Source organism: Lithobates pipiens, unplaced genomic scaffold (genome assembly GCF_037356315.1).
Source record: "Lithobates pipiens isolate NorthernLeopardFrog02 unplaced genomic scaffold, aLitPip1_a1.2 Scaffold_8, whole genome shotgun sequence".
NCBI lineage: Eukaryota > Metazoa > Chordata > Amphibia > Anura > Ranidae > Lithobates > Lithobates pipiens.
In genome coordinates this window covers 581,510,163-581,531,250 of record NW_027507903.1, presented here as the reverse complement: position 1 = coordinate 581,531,250, position 21,088 = coordinate 581,510,163, and the positions used below count along the sequence as shown (strand labels likewise).

The following is a 21,088-nucleotide window of genomic DNA, read 5'->3' as shown; positions in this document are numbered from 1 at the left end:
TTTTGGTACTGTAGTTTGTCACCTTTCCACGGGCCACGATTTTAAAGCATGATATGCTAGGTATCTGTTTACTGTGCATAACATTATCTTTTATATTTTACCAAAAAATTATTATACTGCGTTTGTGTGCACTTAAATTCATTAAAGTATTTATTTGTAGCGGTACCCCCGTAGGGGCTGCCGAGAATTGTGGTATGTGAAAAATTAAAGGTTACAGTGCCAATAACTAAATATCCCAGTGTTGCACCTAACATTAGCAATACACAAATAATTCATGAAAAAGTGTATATAAAGGGCCCTATCTGGATGAAAATATATAAGTGATAAATTAATAATTTCTTATATAAATCCAAGTGACTAAAAAAACATTTTCAATTTATATCAAAGTCCATAAATGTCTATATATACACAATTCTTCAATATATGCTCCAACACTGTGCTTCTAAAATAATATGTGCATATACCCCTTGAGTTGAGTATAACACCGTTGAGTTGGGAGTGATATGTGGAGCAACAGCCATAACCCTATTGCGTGAAAGAGTCGGGATCGCCTGAGGGGGAACCGCTACCCGGATATCCTTTGATTGTTTTTCGCCTGTGGTGACCCTCTGTAACGGGGGGTCGCTTGGATCTGGTAAGGAGCCAATTCATTCATTCGGTGATGGGAAAGGCACATTACATTTCTGGAGAAGATTTTTAATTTGTGCACTTCTAATTCAGCTTTTTGGAGTTTTTTTTCACCGGTGTTTATTTACCATATGGACATTTCATTATATTTTGTTATATAATTATATGGACATTATGTAGAGTGTCTCAAAATACTTTTTGATATTTTATTTCATGTAAAATAACTAAAAAACTGAAAACATAATAATTTTTCATTTCAGGGGTATATGCACAGAGATTTATATATTCTGTATTGCGTTTGGGGAATTCACATTATTGACACATATTTGTGTCCTGTTTTTGCATTTAATTTTATTTATTTGTATATATAATAGCATGCACTATATCTTTGAGGTGGTCTTAGAGAAATAAGATACTAAGACTCATATCGTGGGTCTGGCACATACACATACCCCATTCACTTTGGGCATTTGAGGTTAGCGCAGTTCTCTTTTTTTCTTTTTCTGTTTTGTGTATTTTTGGTGTACATTTGAATTGCAGCTTCCGACCAATATCATTCTTATTCCGTAGCGCAGTTTTTTCCTTTTTACTCCCTTCTAAAATAATATGTGCTCCAAAACTTCAGACACAATAGTGCTTCACCCGAAGTGACTTTAAAATGCTCTCACCAGAATTCCTAAGTGAACATAAAGCATGTAATGTGAGAACCTGCTCAGTTCATAGGTCTATCTCCACATCTATTTCACTTTTCCATGTGTGGATACCATACGATCACAGTCGGATATGCAGTGATATGTGGAAGAAACTCTTTCCATTATCAAATATCATCTGTCTCCCATCACGAGACTCTGTGGAATTGGCTCAGCCACAAAGAGCCACAGAAGGCAGGTATAGTGTAATATTGCTTTTTTGCTTTAACGACTTGCTGGACACAATCAATGTAAAGAGCCATGGCCGCGGCTCTTTAACCATATGAACACAGAGATGCCAGTAATCGGCGCACCTCGCCTCACACTGACAGAGTGTGAGGAGAGGAGAGCCGTTCAGCGGCATCTCCCCATAGGGGACAGCTGGGTATGTAATCAGGGCACTGATCATCATACAATTAGTGCCCACCAGTGCCAGCAATAATTGCCCACCATTGCCAGAAATCAGTGCCAACCAGTGCCCACAATTGCCACAAATCTGTGCCCACAAGTGCCAGCAATCAGTGGCCATTAGTGATCCCAGTTAGTGCTGGCTATCAGTGCTGCCCATCAATGCCACCAGTGCCGCCTATCTGTGCCCAACAATGCCGCCTATCTGTGCCTACCAGTGCCGCCTATCTGTGCCCACCAGTGCCACCCATAAGTGCCGCCTATCAGTGGTCATCAGTGCCACATATCAGTGCCCATAAGTGCAACATACTCATGCCTCCTCATCAGTGCCCATAAGTGCCACCTCATCAGTGCTGCCTCATCAGCGCCCATCAGTGAAGGAGAAAAATGACTTATTTACAAAATTTACTGACAGAAAATAAGAAAAACTTTTTTTTAGGAAAAAATAAAAAACCCAGGAGTGATTAAATATCACCAAAAGAAAGCTCTATTTGTGTGAAGAAAATGAAAACAATTTCACATGGTTACAGTGTAGCATGACCGCGCAATTGTCATTCAAAGTGCGACAGCACTAAAAGCTGAAAAATGGCCTGGGAAGTAAGGGGGTGTAAGCGCCCTCTATTTAGGTGGTTAAAAGGTGCAATTACATATGTCTATTCGGATGCAGAAAGGCATAAAAGCAGCTTGAGGGAACTGGTCCCACACTGATGTGTAACTAGCAGCGTGCATTCTCACTACCCAGTGGGAAGTGGAGGGCTCCTTTCAATCTGCATGTCAAGCCTCTCTTCTATGCATTTCAAATATTCAATATTAAAACCAATTCAACTCATATGTCACTAAAAGTCGGTGAAGAAACAATTTACGTCTATATCGATATTAAGGCCAGCAAGCATGAGCAAGACAAGCTCAAAAATCCATCTGGTTTCAGCCTGAGAGACATGGGTCCTCATGCCACCCCCTCTCCAATGGGGTAATATTTTGTCAATCCCAATTGAGAATTGTGGTATGGCTGTCACCCTGCCCAGCCCTGCATTCACTTTCAGGCACTTCAAGACATAAAGCAGTCAGTGAACATTTTTTTTTGTTATGTTTTATTGAGGGGTAGAACTTGGATGGGAACTATGGGATGCCCAGCATAGATCAATATAACAGCAATAGGTTTTGGGACAACTATGTACACTCCTTGTACATACTCCTTCAGCTTCTTCCTGCACACACTTGATTGAAGTTCATCGCTCCTCACTCCACCAGCACATCACTTTTTGCATACTGTTACTCCTAGTCACCTCCAGCACTTCACTTGATTCCCCAGGAACAGCTAGCATGAATTGTTGGTTAGGCTTGACACTAACTCCAGGCCTCAGCAAATGCCCTTTGTAGGCTGGGACCACGGGCCCCAATGGTGTAGCAGAAAAGTAATTGTGCTAGCTGCCCTACTATGGCTACTGATCCCAGTTAGCCCTCTTCATGCCCTGCCAGCCCTCCTGGCTGAAGCTGCCTTTTTCCACTGCCCCTTCCACCATGGTACACAGTCCCATCTCAGACTGCAAGCTCCCAGTCCTCTCAGGTGTGCCTCCTTAGTCCTCCTGACTGTGTCTCACTCACCAGCCCTCCTGGCTGTGACCAGTTGTCCTCCCTGGAGTCTCTTAGCAGTGCTCTCTCCAGCTGTCCTTTCCTTTGCTCTCTCTTGTGCCTCCAGTCCAGGACCCCTTCATGCATCCCTTCAAGTGATCCGGACTGGGCCCAGGCCCAAGGTTGCCCCCCCCCCCCCAGACTGGGGAGCTCCCTCAAAGGGCCCGACAGCCTCCACAACCTTTCACTGCAGCTCTTCCACCCGACAACTTCTCCCCAGCTGGGCTGACCCTGGGTATTTAGCCGGCCTCCCCCCTGCCAATCCAGATTGCCCAGGTGGCTCCACCTCCCCTCCCACCTCTCTTTCCAGAAAGCACTAGAAGCCTCTGGAAAGAAATGGGAGGTCCTGATGATACCACCTGCGAATCGCGCAGCCCTACCCTAAGCCACTCCCAGCCCAGAATTGAAACAAATAGGCCTATCCTCGGCAGAGGACTGACCATTCCTCCCCATCAGTAGGCCATCAGTAGCAGAATGAAGAAGGGAAGGGTTGAGGTTGCGAAGGTTTCTGCGGGGTAGCGGTTTGTAGGTTGGCAGCATGGGATGTAGGAGACAAGGAGAGAGTGAAAAGGATAAGGATGTGATCAGAGAGAGGAAAGGGTGTGTTAGAGAAATTGCAGGGAGTGCAGTGATGGGAGAATATGAGGTTGAGTGTCTTACCGTTGGAGTGGGTGGTGGTTTGTGTCCATTGTGTTAGGTTAAAAGAGGAGGTTAGGTTGAGTAGTTTAGAAGTGGTACAGTATTAACATTGATTGGAATGTTAAAGTCACCTAGGATGATAGCAGGTACTTCAGATGAGAGAAAATAGGGTAGCCATGCAGAGAAGTCATCCAGAAAGTATGACACTGGTCCAGGAGGTTGATAAATAACTGCGACCCTCAGACAAACTGTAAAGAAAAGACGAATGCAGTGCATTTCAAAAGAGCATAGGGAAAGACAGGGAGGTGTGGGAAGTACCTGAAAGGTGCATTGTGGGGAGAGGAGAAGTTCCGACGCCACCTCCTTTTCGTACACTGGGTCTGGTGGATTGAGTCCAAAGGAGGCCACTGTGGGACAGGGCAGCAGGAGAGATAGTGTCAGATTCCTGGAGCCAGGTTTCAGTTATAGCAAATAGATTAAGGGATTTGGAGAGGAAAAGGTAATTGATAGAGGCTAGTTTGTTGAAGACTGAGCGGGCATTCCAGAGGGCACATGAAAGAGGGAGGCTGACTTGTGGAATTAGGGGAATTGAGAAGGTGGGAGTTACAACTGTTGAAGGAGGTAGACAGCATATTTTGGGGGTGGGAATTGGGTGTGGGAGGGTCGGGGTTTGGTGCAATGTCACCAGACATTAGGAGTAGTAGGAGGGTGAGGGTGGTAAGGCGGGAGTGGGATTTATAGGAGGGCAGATGCTGTGGTGGAATGGACGTGGTGATACTGTGTGGGCTTAGAATGAGCAGGAGGTGGTAAGTGGAGTGATATTGAGTGGGAAGAAGAGAGGGAGATATGTAAAGGTTGGGGGCTGGAGAGGGGGGATAAAGAAATGAGAGTTTGAGGAGAGAGGACGTTATAAAAATGTGAGGAAGCCTTCAGACAACTGAAGTGGAGCCTTACCACTGCTCCGGTTCTGGCCTATGCAGACCTGGCCAAACCTTACGAGCTACATGTGGATGCCAGTCGGGATGGGCTAGGAGGAGTGCTCTATCAGGAATATGATGGGCGTCTGCGGCCCATTGCCTATGTGAGCAGAAGTCTCCTTCCTGCTGAAAGAAACTATCCTACAAACAAGCTTGAATTTCTGGCTCTGATGTGGGCAGTGGTAGACAAGTTGAAGGATTATCTTTACGGGGCAGAGTTCGTAGTTAAGACGGATAACAATCCCCTCACATATTTGCTCACCACCTCAAAGCTGGACGCCACTGGCCACAGGTGGTTGGCTGCTCTCTCGGCGTTTACCTTCAGTCTGAAGTACAGACAAGGGGTTGGTAACCGAGATGTGGACGCCTTGTCAAGGATGCCCCATGACTCCCAAAGCCCCTCACAAGACTGGACTCAACTTAACCCTGAAGGAGTAAGAGCCCTCTGTGAAGGGACAGGCCAGCAAGGAAAAGGTGGGGCCCAAGCCATCTAAAAAGGACTTCAGGAAAGACCAGGAGGAAGACTCACTCTGTGGGCTAGTACTGAAGGCGTTGGAAAACAAAATGCCTGATCTGCTGCAGAAGAGCCCCCGGAAAGAAGCCCGGTTACTACTGAAAGAGTGGGATCGGTTGCAGTTACAACAAGGGGTGGTCTACCGAAGGGGCCCCTCTGAAGATCCGAAGAGAAGTGGCAACTGCTCTTGCCGGAAAAATACATAGATAGGGTGCTGATCGTTCTGCACGACCACCATGGTCATTTGGGAGCTGAGAGGACTCTTCAACTCGTAAGGCACAGGTTCTACTGACCTCACATGAGGACCTAAGTGGAGAGCTATTTCCATTCCTGCCTCAGGTGCAAAGAATGGAAGACTTTGCCCCAGAGGGCTGCCCCAATGGGCCACATAGAGAGCCAAGGGCCAATGGATCTGGTCTGCATAGACTTTCTATATTTGGAACCTGGCTTGAGTGGGCAAAGGGACATCTTAGTAGTTACAGATCACTTTACCGCCTATGCCCAGGCATTCCCTACTAGATACCAGCAAGCAACCACAGTAGCAAAGACTCTCGTGGAAAAGTTCTTCATCCTTTATGGTCTACCTCAAAGAATACATTTGGACCAAGGAAGAGACTTTGAAAGCACACTGATAAAAAGACTGTTGAATCTACTAGGCATACAGAAATCCAGGACTTCTCCCTACCACCCCCAAGGAAACCCTCAACCAGAAAGGTTCAACAGAACCCTCCTGAACATGTTGGGGACTTTGACTGCAGAGCAGAAGCCCATTGGAGTAGGCACATCACTGCATTGGTTCATGCCTACAACAGTACCAAGAGTGACGCCACTGGATATTCACCTTATAGGCTAATGTTTGGGCGTGAAGCCAGGTTACCAGTAGACCTAGCCTTCAGGACCTCTCTGGACCACACATCAGAGACCTCTCATCGAGGGTATGTGGAAAGACTGCGGAGGAACTTAAAGATAGCTTATGAGCAGGCTCAAGCTACCTCGAACACCAGAGAGAATAGGAATAAGAGGAACTTTGATTTAAAAGTAAGAGTTCAGCATCTCCAACCAGGTGACTGTGTCCTACTAAGGAATCTGGGCATCCCAAGAAAACATAAGTTGGCTGACTGCTGGAGACCACAGCCATATTTTGTGTGCCAGAAGCTCCCAGGACTCCCATTGTACGAAATCAAGCCAGAAGGGAACACTGGGCCAGTGAAAACCTGGCATCAAAATCATCTCTTACCCCTCGCAGAAGAAGTCAGGGTAAATCCAGAAGAGGATCTCCCCTCCACGTCCACTGCTGTGTGCAGGCCAGCAACTAGGTCTCAGCCTGCCCCCTCTGGAGATGAGGATGAGGAAATGGAGATGAGTTGGCTGTGGCCACCTGAGACATCAGAGGCTGAAGTTGATGTTTCCCCAAAGACAGGAGAAGATAATAATGGGACTCTTAGGGCAGAGGCCCCAGAATTTGTGCCAATGACACAACAAGCGGAAGACCAAAATACTCCTGTCTACTCCTCATTACCAGCATCTGAAATGAGGAATGAGGAAATGAGGAAGAGAAAAGAGAGTCATTCGCCCACCAAAGAGACTGACTTATGATACATTGTGTGAATTCTCTGAAGCAACTCAACATACCAGCAAAAGGAACTCTGAAATGCCTGGTCCCTCTACTTCTGATTCAGTGAGGGACAACCCCAACTCACCCCTTGACACATCTGTACCAGACACTATAGTGTCAGCTGTGAGTGCACAGGACAGCTCCCCATCACAATTGAACTGGTGGGAAGCTCCTCTGTCTCTATTGTGTAACCGTATAGAGACCAGAATACAGGATAAAGTCAAGATTTTGAACATCTTTGGGGACCAAAGGGACAAAGTAGGGGGAGTGTGTAGCGCTGGTATCCTTGTCTACTAATGGATATAAGCATTTATAATGGAAGTCTATGGACGTTTCTATGGCTTAGTGTTTGGCACCATCTAGGGGCCAAACACTGATAGTGGACTTAAATGATTTTTGCTTTATCAAAGCATTGAACTTGGTACAGGAAGTGACTGTTATTTACATTGGAGAGTTGACCTTTTTTTACCCATGATGCCGGGTGACCTACCCATGGAGACCCTCTCTTGCACTGCATGCTGGGTAGGACATAAAAGGACCCTGAGCGGCTATCTTAGGTCTCTTGGAAACGCATGGCCTGCCTGTGAGGACTTGGGAGGAGGCCCCCCCGGAGGAAGCGGCCTATTGCCCTTGCCCTTGCGGAGCGCAACTCTGCTCGATTGTGTGAGTGACCTGAAGTGCCAGAGACACAGTGATCAGATTGTGAATATCCAGAGACACTCATTTGAGCATTGGAAGACCAGGTCCACCTATCGGAACAGAACGGAGTGATGGAGCCAGCTGACATAGAAGCAAGCTGCAAACACCGGACCAAAGTTACCATACCGAGCTTCCGATCCAGTTGGTGAGCGGGTTGCGGCCCACACTTTTCTAAACTTTGCACCTAGTCAGACTTATATACAGGCCTCGCTGGGATCCATAGTCCACGGAAGAGGAGTATAGCAACTGACACTAGGCAGGCATAAGGCCTACTTACTATTGTATTATAATTACGGAAGCAACACTAGGATCATCCTTAACTCAACTTTAATTACTTTAACCCTTGGATTACAGATTATAAGGAATTATCATTGCTAGCGAAGACAAGAAAACTAAAGACTGAGTAGTAGTGAGATCTCACGCATAGCTACAAAATTAGGGGGAGCTCCCATATATATATATATATATATATATATATATATACAGTGCCTTGCGAAAGTATTCAGCCCCTAGAACTTTTCAACCTTTTGTCACATTTCAGGCTTCAAACATAAAGATATAAAATTTTAATTTTTTGTGAAGAATCACCAACAAGTGGGACACAATTGTGAAGTGGAACGAAATCTATTGGATAATTTAAACTTTTTTAGCAAATAAAAAACTGAAAAGTGGTGCGTGCAAAATTATTCGGCCCCTTTACTTTCAGTGCAGCAAACTCACTCCAGAAGTTCAGCGAGGATCTCTGAATGATCCAATGTTGTCCTAAATGACTGATGGTGATAAATAGAATCCACCTGTGTGTAATCAAGTCTCTGTATAAATGCACCTGCTCTGTGATAGTGTCAGGGTTCTGTTGAAAGTGCAGAGAGCATCATGAAGACCAAGGAACACACCAGGCAGGTCCGTAATACTGTTGTGGAGAAGTTTAAAGCCGGATTTGGATACAAAAAGATTTCCCAAGCTTTAAACATCCCAAGGAGCACTGTGCAAGCGATCATTTTGAAATGGAAGGAGTATCTGCAAGTCTACCAAGACCTGGCCATCCCTCTAAACTTTCAGCTCAGACAAGGAGAAGACTGATTAGAGATGCAGCCAAGAGGCCCATGATCACTCTGGATGAACTGCAGAGAACTACAGCTGAGGTGGGAGAGTCTGTCCATAGGACAACAATCAGTCGTACACTGCACAAATCTGGCCTTTATGGAAGAGTGGCAAGAAGAAAGACATTTCTCAAAGATATCTATAAAAAGTCTCGTCTAAAGTTTGCCACAAGCCACCTGGGAGACCACACCAAACATGTGGAAGAAGGTGCTCTGGTCAGATGAAACCAAAATCCAACTTTTTGCCCACAATGCAAAACGATATGTTTGGCGTAAAAGCAACACAGCTCATCACCCTCAACACACCATCCCCACTGTCAAAATTGGTGGTGGCAGCATCATGGTTTGGGCCTGCTTTTCTTCAGCAGGGACAGGGAAGATGGTTAAAATTGAGGGGAAGATGGATGCAGCCAAATACAGGACCATTCTGGATGAAAACCTGTTGGAGTCTGCAAAAGACCTGAAACTGGGATGGAGATTTATCTTCCAACAAGACAATGATCCCAAACATACAGCAAAATCTACAAAGGAATGGTTCACAAATAAACGTATCCAGGTGTTAGAATGGCCAAGTCAAAGTCCAGACCTGAATCCCAATCGAGAATCTGTGGAAAGAGCTGAAAACTGCTGTTCACAAACGCTCTCCATCCAACCTCACTGAGCTTGAGCTGTTTTGCAAGGAAGAATGGGCAAGAATTTCAGTCTCTCGATGTGCAAAACTGATAGAGACATACCCCAAGCGACTTGCAGCTGTAATCGCAGCAAAAGGTGGCTCTACAAAGTATTAACGCAAGGGGGCCGAATAATTTTGCACGCCCCACTTTTCATTTTTTTATTAGTTAAAAGTTTCAACAATCCAATAGGATTTCGTTCCACTTCACAATTGTGTCCCACTTGTTGGCGATTCTTCACAAAAAAGAAAAATGTTATATCTTTATGTTTGAAGCCTGAAATGTGGCAAAAGGTTGAAAAGTTCATGGGGGGCAGAATACTTTCACAAGGCACTGTATGTATGTATGTATATATATATATATATATATATATATATATATATATATTGTTTATAACTGTTTTATCAAAATTCATTGTCCTGTCATTCTATGTTGGGATGACAGTACAATAGCTGTAATCACCTGTTTACCAATATTTACAGTAAAATATACTTTGGTTAAGTACCCTGTTGTGTGGAGTATTGTTTTCTCCTAGTAGGTGGAGCCAGTGGATCTGAGAGGACAATACAGGTATATTGTGATATATTATATTGTACTATATTGTATTGCACCACAGCTGTGTCAAGGGGACTGAGGCAAGTTAGTGGGGTTTATTAGCAGTGTGCAGGCCCAAATCAAACCAGCAGCTCCTTCTGGGGTCAGTGCTACACTTGTTTCAAAATTGTCGGTCTTTTTAAAAAAAAGAATTTCGATTTTTCACTTAGTTCATTTACAGACACAGCGCTTCCTTATTCAGAACCATAGGGTTATATCGCCCACTACAGGAGTAAGATACTAGGCAAAAAAAAAAAAAAGACTTGGCTGCGTCCATGGGTAGTCCTAGGTGATATACACCCCCCTCTCTGCTATAGGCCTTCAGTTAAATAATAAGCAGTATCATAAGTATTAAAAAACTCCATAGAGGAGCGGGTGCTGTGTCTGTGAATGAACTCAGAGAAATGGATTTTATGGTAAGTCAAAAATCCTTTTTTCTCATTCGTTCATTGACAGACACATCGCTTCCTTATTCAGAACCATAGGGAAGTCTCAAAGCAGTGCCAAACATGAGGAGTGGGGCAGCCACAAAATAACAGGTCACCAGACAACCTGGAGCTCAACGAGAACAACTGGCCCCAAGCTGAACCGTAAGAAAAACCCCTTCAGGAGGTAAAACACCCTCTAGACCGCAGCCTGCAGAACCTTACAGCCAAAAGAGGCATCCGCAGATGCCAGCACATCCACCTTGTAAAATGTTGTGAAAGTGTGCACCAACGACCAGGTGGCTACCTTGCAAACGTGCGTCACTGACACCTGGTGACAGAAAGCCCAGGAGGCACTCAGCGCCTGAGTAGTGTGTTCCTTCACCGGGAAGGGAGGAACCCGACCCCTGACAGAATAGGCCTGAGTTACCGTCTGTCTGATCCATCTAGAAATGGTCACCATGGAAGCAGACAGCCCCTTCTTTGGCCCATCTTTGGCACCATTCCAGGACCAAGCGGGCTCCACTCCAGACAGTAGCTCCTCACCACCAAAGTGGGGAGGCTGTCAGCCATGAGGGATGCTGCGAGTCAAGCCGAGACCTGGTTGTATGCGACCTCACGAGACGTTTAACTTGCAGGGCCAGCCCCCGTCCAGTCGGGCTTTGTCGCGGCCCACCTAGGGCGTAGCTGTGTTCTGCATGCACTCGCTGGCCAGACTGGGGAGACCACTGGATCAAGTGTCCAGCCCTTCGCCTAGCCCGGAAAGTTGATTGTAGATCTCACCGTGAAAAAAAAAACAGGAAAACAACAAAGCAAAAATAAAAATTGCCAGGACTAGAGATCCCAGCAGGGAACTAGGTCCTTACTCCTGACTAGGCAGAAAAAAAAAACCTGAAGGCCTATAGCAGAGATATCCTAGCAGAGTATATCACCTAGGACTGCCCATGGGTGTAGCCAAGTTTTTTTTTTTTTTTTGCTTGGTGTCCTCCTCCTGTAGGGGGCAATATAACCCTATGGTTCTGAATAGGGATGAGCTTCGAGTCAAACTCATGTTCGACTCGAACATTGCCTGTTTGCCGAGCAGCGAACAATTTGGGGTGTTCGCAGCAAATTCAAAAAGCCGCGGAACACCCTGTAAAAGTCCATGAGAGAAATCTAAAGTGTTAATTTTAAAGGCTTATATGCAAGTTGTTGTCATAAAAAGTGTTTGGGGACCTGGGTCCTGCCCCAGGGGACATGTATCAATGCAAAAAAAAACAGCTGTTTTTTCGGGAGCAATGCTTTTAATAATGCTTAAAGTGAAACAATAAAAGTGAAATATTCCTTTAAATTTAGTACCTGGGGGGTGACTATAGTATGCCTGTAAAGTAGCGCTTGTTTCCCATGCTTAGAACTGTCCCTGCACAAAGTGTCATTTCTGAAGGAAAACAAGTCATTTAAAAGCACTCGCAGCTATGAGTTGTCGGCTCCCGGTAATACAGAGACCAGTCATTGAAAGTCATTGATAAAAAAAAAAAAAAAAAAAAAAATGAGTAAGGATCCCCCGAATTAGATTACCAGGACCTTCAGGTCTGGTATGGATATTAAGGGGAACCCTGCGTCAATTTAAAAAAAAAAAAAATGATGTGGGGTTCCCCCCAAATACCCATACCAGAAGGGTCTGGTATGGATTTTAATGGGAACTCCACGCCAATTTTTAAAAAACAAATGGCGTGGAGTTCCCCCCCAAAATTCCATACCAGACCCTTTATCCAAGCACACAACCTGGCAGGCCGCAGGAAAAGGGGGGGGGGAAGAGAGCGCCCCCCTCCTGAACCGTACAAGGCCACATGCCCTTAACATGGGGAGGATGCTTTGGGGGTCTGTGCGCCTCATGACAAGCGCCTCATCCCCACAACCCTTACCCGGTGGTTGTGGGGGTCTGGGGGCGGGGGACTTATTGGAATCTGGAAGCCCTCTTTAACAAGGGGACCCCCAGATATTGCCCCCCCCCCCCGTTTGAAATGGTAACGGGTACATTGTACCCCTACCATTTCACAAAGAAGGTGTTAAAAAAAAAACAAAAAAAAAAAAAAACACAGACACCGTTGGTATAAGTCGTTTATTAAAAAAAAAAAAAAAAAAAAAAGATTCTGGCAGCGTTAATCCACTCTCGGTATCCTGCGATAGGTGATCTCTTCTCCAGGGTCCAGCGATGGATGATCTCTCCTCTCCAGGTCCAGGGTCCAACGATGATGTCCAGTGCAGCGTTACATCAGAGGGGGCGGGGTCACTCGCACGTCACTGGGGAAGCCCGGGTTTCCCCTTGTGTCAGAGGGGGACGGGGTCACATGACGGGTGGCTAAGAGACATGTCAGGCTCCCGGGATTCCCGTAGTGTCTCCGGTGGAGACAGGATGCGCTGCGCGGGACATCGTTGGACCCTGGACCTGGAGAGGAGAGATAATCCATTGCTGGACCCCAGAGAGATGATCACCCATCGCAGGATACCGAGAGTGGATTACCACCACTGGAATCTTTTTTTTTAATAAAGGACTTATCCCAACGGTGTCTGTGTGTTTTTTTTTTTTTACAATTTTTTACACTTTCTTTGTGAAATGGTAGGGGTACAATGTACCTGTTACCATTTCAAATGGAGGGGGCAGGATTTGGGGGTCCCCTTGTTAAAGGGGGCTTCCAGATTCCGTTAAGTCCCCCCCGCCCACAGACCCCCACAACCAACGGGCAAGGGTTGTGGGGATGAGGCCCTTGTCCCCATCAACATGGGGACATGGTGGTTTGAGGGGTCACAGACCCCCCCAAAGCATCCTCCCCAGGTTGAGGGCATGTGGCCTGGTATGGTTCAGGAGGGGGGTGCTCTCTTGTCCCCCCCTCTTTTCCTGCGTGCTCGGATAAAGGGTCTGGTATGGAATTTCCCTTAACCACTTGCCGACGGCCGCACGACGATGTACGTCGACAGAATGGCACGGGCAGGCATAAGGGCTTACATGTACGTCCTTGCCTGCCCGCGGGTCGGGGGCCCGATCGGGCCCCCGCCCGGGGGCCTGCGGCGGTCGGTATTCGTTCGGGAGCGATCCCGGACGAGGGGACGGCCATTCATTCATGGCCACCCCCTCGCGATCGCTCCCGACGAATGAAAATGTCCGGTGACATCACTTCCTCTCCTGTAATGTAAACACAGGAGAGGAAGTGATGTATTCTCTCCTCCGTGTCGGTATTTTTCGTTCCGGCACCGAGGAGAGAGCATCGGTGAGTTGCACAAGCACTACACTACACAGTAGAACATGCCAGGCACACTCACACCCCCCCTTTACCCCCCGATCACCCCCCAATTACCCCTGCCCCCCCAGTCACAGTGACACCAATTGCTTTTTTTTTTTTTTTGCATTGGTGTCATTTGTGACTGTAATAACTGTTAGGGCAGTTAGGGTTAGCCCCCTTTAGTTCTAATGTGCCCCCCTAACCCCCCCAATAAAGGTTTAACCCCGTGATCACCCCCCCTCGCCAGTGTCACTAAGGCTGGGTTCACATTGGTTTATGAGAACGAATGTGATTCGCACCGCACTGCAGTGCAAATCACATCCGATCTCTGTGCGATTCGAGTTCAGCCATACAGATAGTATGGCTGAATTCGTGTCGCACCCGCCGCACCCGCCGCAAATTCGCACGGGACCCTTTTTTTGGCCCGCAGCAGAATCGGATCGCATGGGTGTTCACACCATGCGATCAGAGTTTGCAGATCGCACTGCGATATGCGAACTGATCTGGGGGTGTCATTAACATTTCACTGACACTCCCAGCAGTTCGCATAGGGCAGTGTGAACTGCCGCCGGGAGGCATGCGATGCGGGAACCCGCCGCGGATTCATGGCGTTCCCGCATCGCTCCAGTGTGAACCCAGCCTAATAAGCGATCATTTTTCTGATCGCTGTATTAGTGTCACAGGTGACGCTAGTTAGGCAGGTAGGTATTTAGGTTCGCCGCAGCTTTTTATAGCGCCAGGGACCCCCATATACTACCACATAAAGCCCCCTGATTGCCCCCTAGTTAACCCTTTCACCAGTGATCACCATATAACTGTTACAGGTGACGCTGGTTGGTTAGTTATTTTTTTATAGTTTCAGGGCACCCGCCATTTATTACCTAATAAAGGTTTAACCCCCTGATCACCCGGCGGGTGTCATTTGTGACTGTAATAACTGTTAGGGCAGTTAGGGTTAGCCCCCTTTAGTTCTAAGGTACCCCCCTAACCCCCACAATAAAGGTTTAACCCCGTGATCACCCCCGTCGCCAGTGTCACTAAGGCTGGGTTCACATTGCAGCGGTTTATGAGAACGGATGTGATTCGCACCGCACTGCAGTGCAAATCACATCCGATCTCTGTGCGATTCGAGTTCAGCCATACAGATAGTATGGCTGAATTCGTGTCGCACCCGCCGCAAACTCGCACGGGACCCTTTTTTTGGTCCGCAGCAGAATCGGATCGCATGGGTGTTCACACCATGCAATCCGAGTTTGCAGATCGCACTGTGATATGCGAACTGATCTGGGGGTGTCATTAACATTTCACTGACACTCCCAGCAGTTCGCATAGGGCAGTGTGAACTGCCGCCGGGAGGCATGTGATGCGGGAACCCGCCGCGCATTCGTGGCGTTCCCACATCGCTCCAGTGTGAACCCAGCCTAATAAGCGATCGTTTTTCTGATCACTGTATTAGTGTCACAGGTGACGCTAGTTAGGCAGGTAGGTATTTAGGTTCGCCGCAGCTTTTTATAGCGCCAGGGACCCCCATATACTACCACATAAAGCCCCCTGATTGCCCCCTAGTTAACCCTTTCACCAGTGATCACCATATAACTGTTACAGGTGACGCTGGTTGGTTAGTTATTTTTTTTATAGTTTCAGGGCACCCGCCATTTATTACCTAGTCTCACTAGTGTACCCCTAAATTTAGGGGTGTCTACTTTCCAAAATGGGGTCATTTGGGGGGGGGGTTTGTGCCATCTTGGCATTTTATGGCCTTCAAAACTGTAACGCCCTTAGAAAGCCTGAAGGCGGTGCTTGGTTTTCGGGGCCCCGTACGCGGCTAGGCTCCCAAAAAGTCCCACATATGTGGTATCCCCGTACTCAGGAGAAGCAGCAGAATTTATTTTGGGGTGTCATTTCACATATGCCCATAGCATGTGTGAGCAATATATCATTTAGTGACAACTTTGTGTAAAAAAAAAAAAAATAATTATTTTTTGTCATTATTCAATCGCTTGAGGCAAAAAAATAAAATATTCAATGGGCTCAACATGCCACTTATCAATTTCCTTAGGGTGTCTACTTTCCAAAATGGGGTCATTTGGGGGGGTTTTGTACTGCCCTGCCATTTTAGCACCTCAAGAAATGAGATAGGCAGTCGTAAACTAAAAGCTGCGTAAATTCCAGAAAACGTACCTTAGTTTGTAGATGTGACAACTTTTGCGCAAACCAAAAAATATACAATTATTGACTTTTTTTTTACCAAAGACATGTGGCTGAATACATTTTGGCCTAAATGTATGACTAAAATTGAGTTTATTGGATTTTTCTAATAACAAAAAGTAGAAAATATCATTTTTTTTCAAAATTTGCGGTCTTTTTACGTTTATATCGCAAAAAATAAAAATCACAGAGGCAATCAAATACCATCAAAAGAAAGCTCTATTTGTGGGAAGAAAAGGACGCAAATTTTGTTTGGGTACAACATTGCATGACCGCGCAATTACCAGTTAAAGCAGCGCAGTGCCAAATTGTAAAAAGACCTCTGGTCATTTACCAGCAAAATGGTCCGGTCTGAAGGTGGTTAAAATCCATACCAGACCTGAAGGGTCTGGTATGAATATTTGGGGAGAACCCCACATCATTTTTTTTTAAATTTTACACAGGGTTCCCCTTAATATCCATACCAGACCTGAAGGGCCTGGTAATTGAATTTGGGGGGAACCCCACACATTTTTTTTTTTTTTTTAATCAATGACTGTTCTCTGTATTACTAGGAGCCGATAATTCATTACAGCCGCGAGTGCTTTTAAATGACTTTTTTTCCTTCAGAAATGACACTTTGTGCAGGGACAGTTCTAAGCACGGGAAACAAGTGCTACTTTACAGGCATACTATACACACCCCCAGGACAAAATTTAAAGGAATATTTAACTTTTATTGTTTCACTTTAAGCATTATTAAAATCACTGCTCCCGAAAAAATTGAAGTTTTTAAAACTTTTTTGGGGATTGATACATGTCCCCTGGGGCAGGACCCGGGTCCCCAAACACTTTTTATGATAATAACTTGCATATAAGCCTTTAAAATGAGCGTTTTAGATTTTTCATGTTCGAGTCCCATAGACTTTAAAGGTGTTCGGATGTTCGAACGAATTTATTGCCTATTCGCATTTTCTGACGCAAACCGAACTGGGGGGGGGGGGGGGGGGGTGTTCGGCTCATCCCTAATTCTGAATAAGGAGGCACTGTGTCTGTAAATGAATAAGTGAGAAATAAAAACAGCAGACGTGATAAAATAGCACCAAAAGAAAGCTCTATTTGTGGGTAAAAAAGGACGTCAACTTTGGGTACAGCATCGTACGATCGCACAATTGTCAGTTAAATCGACGCAGTACAGTATCGAAAAAAAATGACTTGGTCATTAAAGAGGAAGTAAACCCTGATGGGTTTACTTCTTCTTTGTCTCCCTGTAAAGGTAAAGCATAATGGACTACTATGCATCGCATAGTAGTCCATTATGTGTCACCTACCTGACACAGGAGCCAGTAAAGTCACCGCTGTCCCCTGTAGTCCGCCGCATCCATCTTCTCGGTGGGTCTCACTGCTCCGCCGCTGTCATTCGGCGAAGCCGCAATGATGTCACTCCCGTGCATGCGCACGGGAGCCGCATATCGCCGTTGACCGCAACGTAGACAGCGGTGCCTGTCTTTCGGCAAATATCTCCTAAACCGTGTAGGTTAAGGAGATATTTCTTGGACCTACAGGTAAGCTTTAATCTAGGCTTACCTGTAGGTCAAAGTGTGTTGTAAGGGTTTACAACCACTTTAAGGGGGCAAATCCTTCCGGGGCTGAAGTGGTTAAGCAGCGCTCTAGACTAGGGATATCAGGTAAAAGGCACTGCAAAGACCCAAACACAAGTTTACCAGTGTGCATACAACAGTTTTCTTTCTTTTGCCATCCACAGCCAAAACATAGAACATTTGGACACTTACCTGGAGGAGCAGCTGTAAGATGTAATAGCAGCATCAATAATATAACGGGGAGCTCAGGAGAACCCATGCTGTATAGTACTGTCAGGAGCTGCAAGTTATACGCTCAGCTAGGTCAGGCTGCAAAGTGTTTGTAATTTGCTTGGTTACTCTGGTTGGGGTATTGCTCAATAAGGGAGAGACTAGAAAACATTTGCAACCATTAATTGAAGGAATTGGCCTTAAAAAAACCTCTTTGTGGAAGTGACATTTCCTGGAAGTTGCCCAATCACTGTCACTTGGATTGTTTAGATGTGTTCTTAGAAATTTCCTTTATTGCAACATCAATATACAGTCATGTTGATTTGGGTCCAAAATGTTGAAGACCGAGAAACTTGGAGTAAACAGGCTCCAACGGAGACGCCCTCTACCTCTCTGGCTGGGGTTCTTGGCTCTTGATTGGATAGATTGATAGCAGCACAGCCAATGTCTCCCGCTGCTGTCAATAAAATCCAATGACGCAGGCGCCGGGGCAAAGTCCAGCATTCTGTGTCTATGGACGCAAATGCTGGACTTGGGAGCGCACCCCCTGGGAGAGCCCTTCTTCTAGGGGGTTTCCAGATGTCAGGAGGTGCCGCCCCTGGGGGACCCCAGAAGACAAGGATTGGGGCCAGTCTGTGCAAAAGGAACTGCGCAGTGGAGGTAAGTATCATATGTTTGTTATTTAACCCAAAAAAAAAAAAAAACGAGGGTTTAGTAACCCTTTAATGCATTTATAGATTTCAGCAATGTCTTCCCTTTACCCTTTTTCCTCAGATGATACATGTAGCACTAACCCCCAAAGGAGCTGCTGGTTTAATTGGGCTTACCGTTACCTTCTTCACCTCGATTTACGTCTAGGGGTTTCCTGTGGTAGATGGCCCAGAAACTTTAGAGACTGACGACAGATCCGCTTAAAGGGATTTTATTTGCAAAAACATAGTTAACGAACAGTCTGTAGTGTAGGATCAGAGGGTTAGGAGGAAAGTTCAGGTACTCTTAGTGTCAAAGTCAATAATAAAGGACTTGCTTACTTGGACTAAATCCAGAGAATAGACATTCACAGCTGGATGTTCACTCAAGTTGGATAGTCCCTCTCTCACAAGGCCGAGCAGCCAACAAGGTGCTTAAATCAGGAACAAGTCTCTGCCACAGACTTTGTTGTAGAACCAAGTCTCTGCCACAGACGTTGTTGTAGAACAGGTAGGAAACTAGGACTTGTAGAACACTCGTGTGGTACCAGTATCTTTCAGCCGGTTTGGCGATACCCACAAAACTGGATTCACTTAGGTACTTCAGCCCCACCAGGCACTTGCCAAGAAGCCAACCTGGCCGTGCCCTTCCCCTGAAGAGTCCTCCCCTGGATAGCTACGAAGCTGCTGGGCCTCTCCACAACAGGAGATGGCACCGAACCACTTCCGAATCCCTTCCCTAGTTTCCCTGCCTCGGGCTAGCCAGCCCCGAGACATAAAGTCGGTGGATCCGCACCCCAGGCCACAGCCTTCCTGGGGGCTGGTCAGGAGGACCAGGACGTCAGAACACACCTCTGGACCAGAACCCCAAACCACATGACATCCGCATCTTAAGTACCCTCTCCCAGAAAGCACAGCAACAGTGACACTCCCACTGGGCTGGCTCTGAGAGAAAATAACCTTAAAGCACCCAGACTGTGGTTCCATGTCTGCCAGAAGAGACAGTGCCCCCACTGGCCAGGCTGAACACCCTATAGTCCAGTCAGACTGATGCTGAGGTCCAAATTTGGAATAATTATACCCAAACCAAACTGGAGTTCAGGTGTAACATTAAATAACAAAAAAAAAAAAACAAACATAGCGTGTGCTCTTCAGGAGCCGGCGCTACATACATATTAAAGTGTTACTAAACCCAGGACTGCATTCACCATATCTGGTCTCCTACAGTACACAGAACATGGAAATGCAATAGTTTTAGTAATTATAAACGGCTAAATACCCTTTCACATCAGCAGTATATAACAGTCTTGTAACTTCTATCAGTGTCTGGTTAAAGCTTGTCCTATGAGTATGCAGGACCTTTGACCCTCTTTCTGGACAGTGCCGATTGGCCCTGTGCTAATCACATGTGCCCTCCCAAGAAAAAAAAAGCTCTCTAGCAATACACACCAAACTGAGCATGTACAGAGTGCCCCCAAGGCTCTGTTCTATCAGGAGTTGGTTTGGAGATAGTGGAAGAAGGGGAGAATCAGAAAAGACAGAATCTAACAGCCTTTTTACACTATGCACAGGATAAGCCAGGCTGAGGAAAACTACACTGAAAATCTGCAATCCATGAGACAAAGTTCCAGCAGCATATCTCCCAACTTTTGAACTTGAGAATGAGGGGCATTTCAGCGAGATAGCGACCAGCGGCACGCTACGGCAAAAAAAGTGGGTGTGACCAAACATGCTAGTGGGAGGGGCTTAAGGGCCATGTTTATACAAAACCTGGGCTTCCTTGCACCAGGGGCAGATCCAGGGGGGGCAACGGGGCAATTGCCCCCCCCCCCCGGAGAAATAAGATGCAAGTGAGAGAGTGGGCGGGAGGCTGAGAGAGCGGATGGCTCCGCGGGTGGGTGAGAGCGGGCAGGAGAGAGAGCAGGTGGCTCCGCAGGAAGGCAGCTGGGCGGGTGAGAGAATGGGCGGGCAGCTGAGCGGCTCGGTAGGCAGTTGAGAGAGCGGATGGCTGAGTGGGTAAGAGAGCAGGCGGGCCGGGCAGCTGGGTGGCTGGCCAATCAGCGAGCCAGCGGACAAGGAGCAGGGAGATGTCATCATATTTCACCACCCGCCCTGCAGTTCCACCCTCACTGTGTAGGCAGCCGCGGGCAGCAGAGAGATTACATTATCTCTCTGGTGCCTGACTCTGAGACAAAGCAAGGAGTTCATCACTACAGGGCATGGAAGGATGGATCACTATGGTCTGTCCCCAGCACCCAGTCTGTCTCATGGCCTGTCCCCAGCACCCAGTCTGTCTCATGGCCTGTCCCCAGCACCCAGTCTGTCTCATGGCCTGTCCCCAGCACCCAGTCTGTCTCATGGCCTGTCCCCAGCACCCAGTCTGTCTCATGGCCTGTCCCCAGCACCCAGTCTGTCTCATGGCCTGTCCCCAGCACCCAGTCTGTCTCATGGCCTGTCCCCAGCACCCAGTCTGTCTCATGGCCTGTCCCCAGCACCCAGTCTGTCTCATGGCCTGTCCCCAGCACCCAGTCTGTCTCATGGCCTGTCCCCAG

At 46.8% G+C, this 21,088-nt stretch overlaps 1 protein-coding gene across 1 annotated transcript in view; it reads right to left on the bottom strand.

Annotated features, from left to right (window-relative positions):
* LOC143962277 (uncharacterized) overlaps window positions 1–17,948 on the bottom strand; it is a 72,120-nt gene extending 54,172 nt beyond the window's left edge. Inside the window, exon 1 of the mRNA XM_077471586.1 lies at window positions 17,830–17,948. Within this exon, the coding sequence (XP_077327712.1) occupies window positions 17,830–17,896 (67 nt within the window). The 5' untranslated portion in view covers window positions 17,897–17,948. The remainder of the gene's footprint in view (window positions 1–17,829) is intronic.
* Between the last annotated feature and the right edge of the window lie 3,140 nt (window positions 17,949–21,088).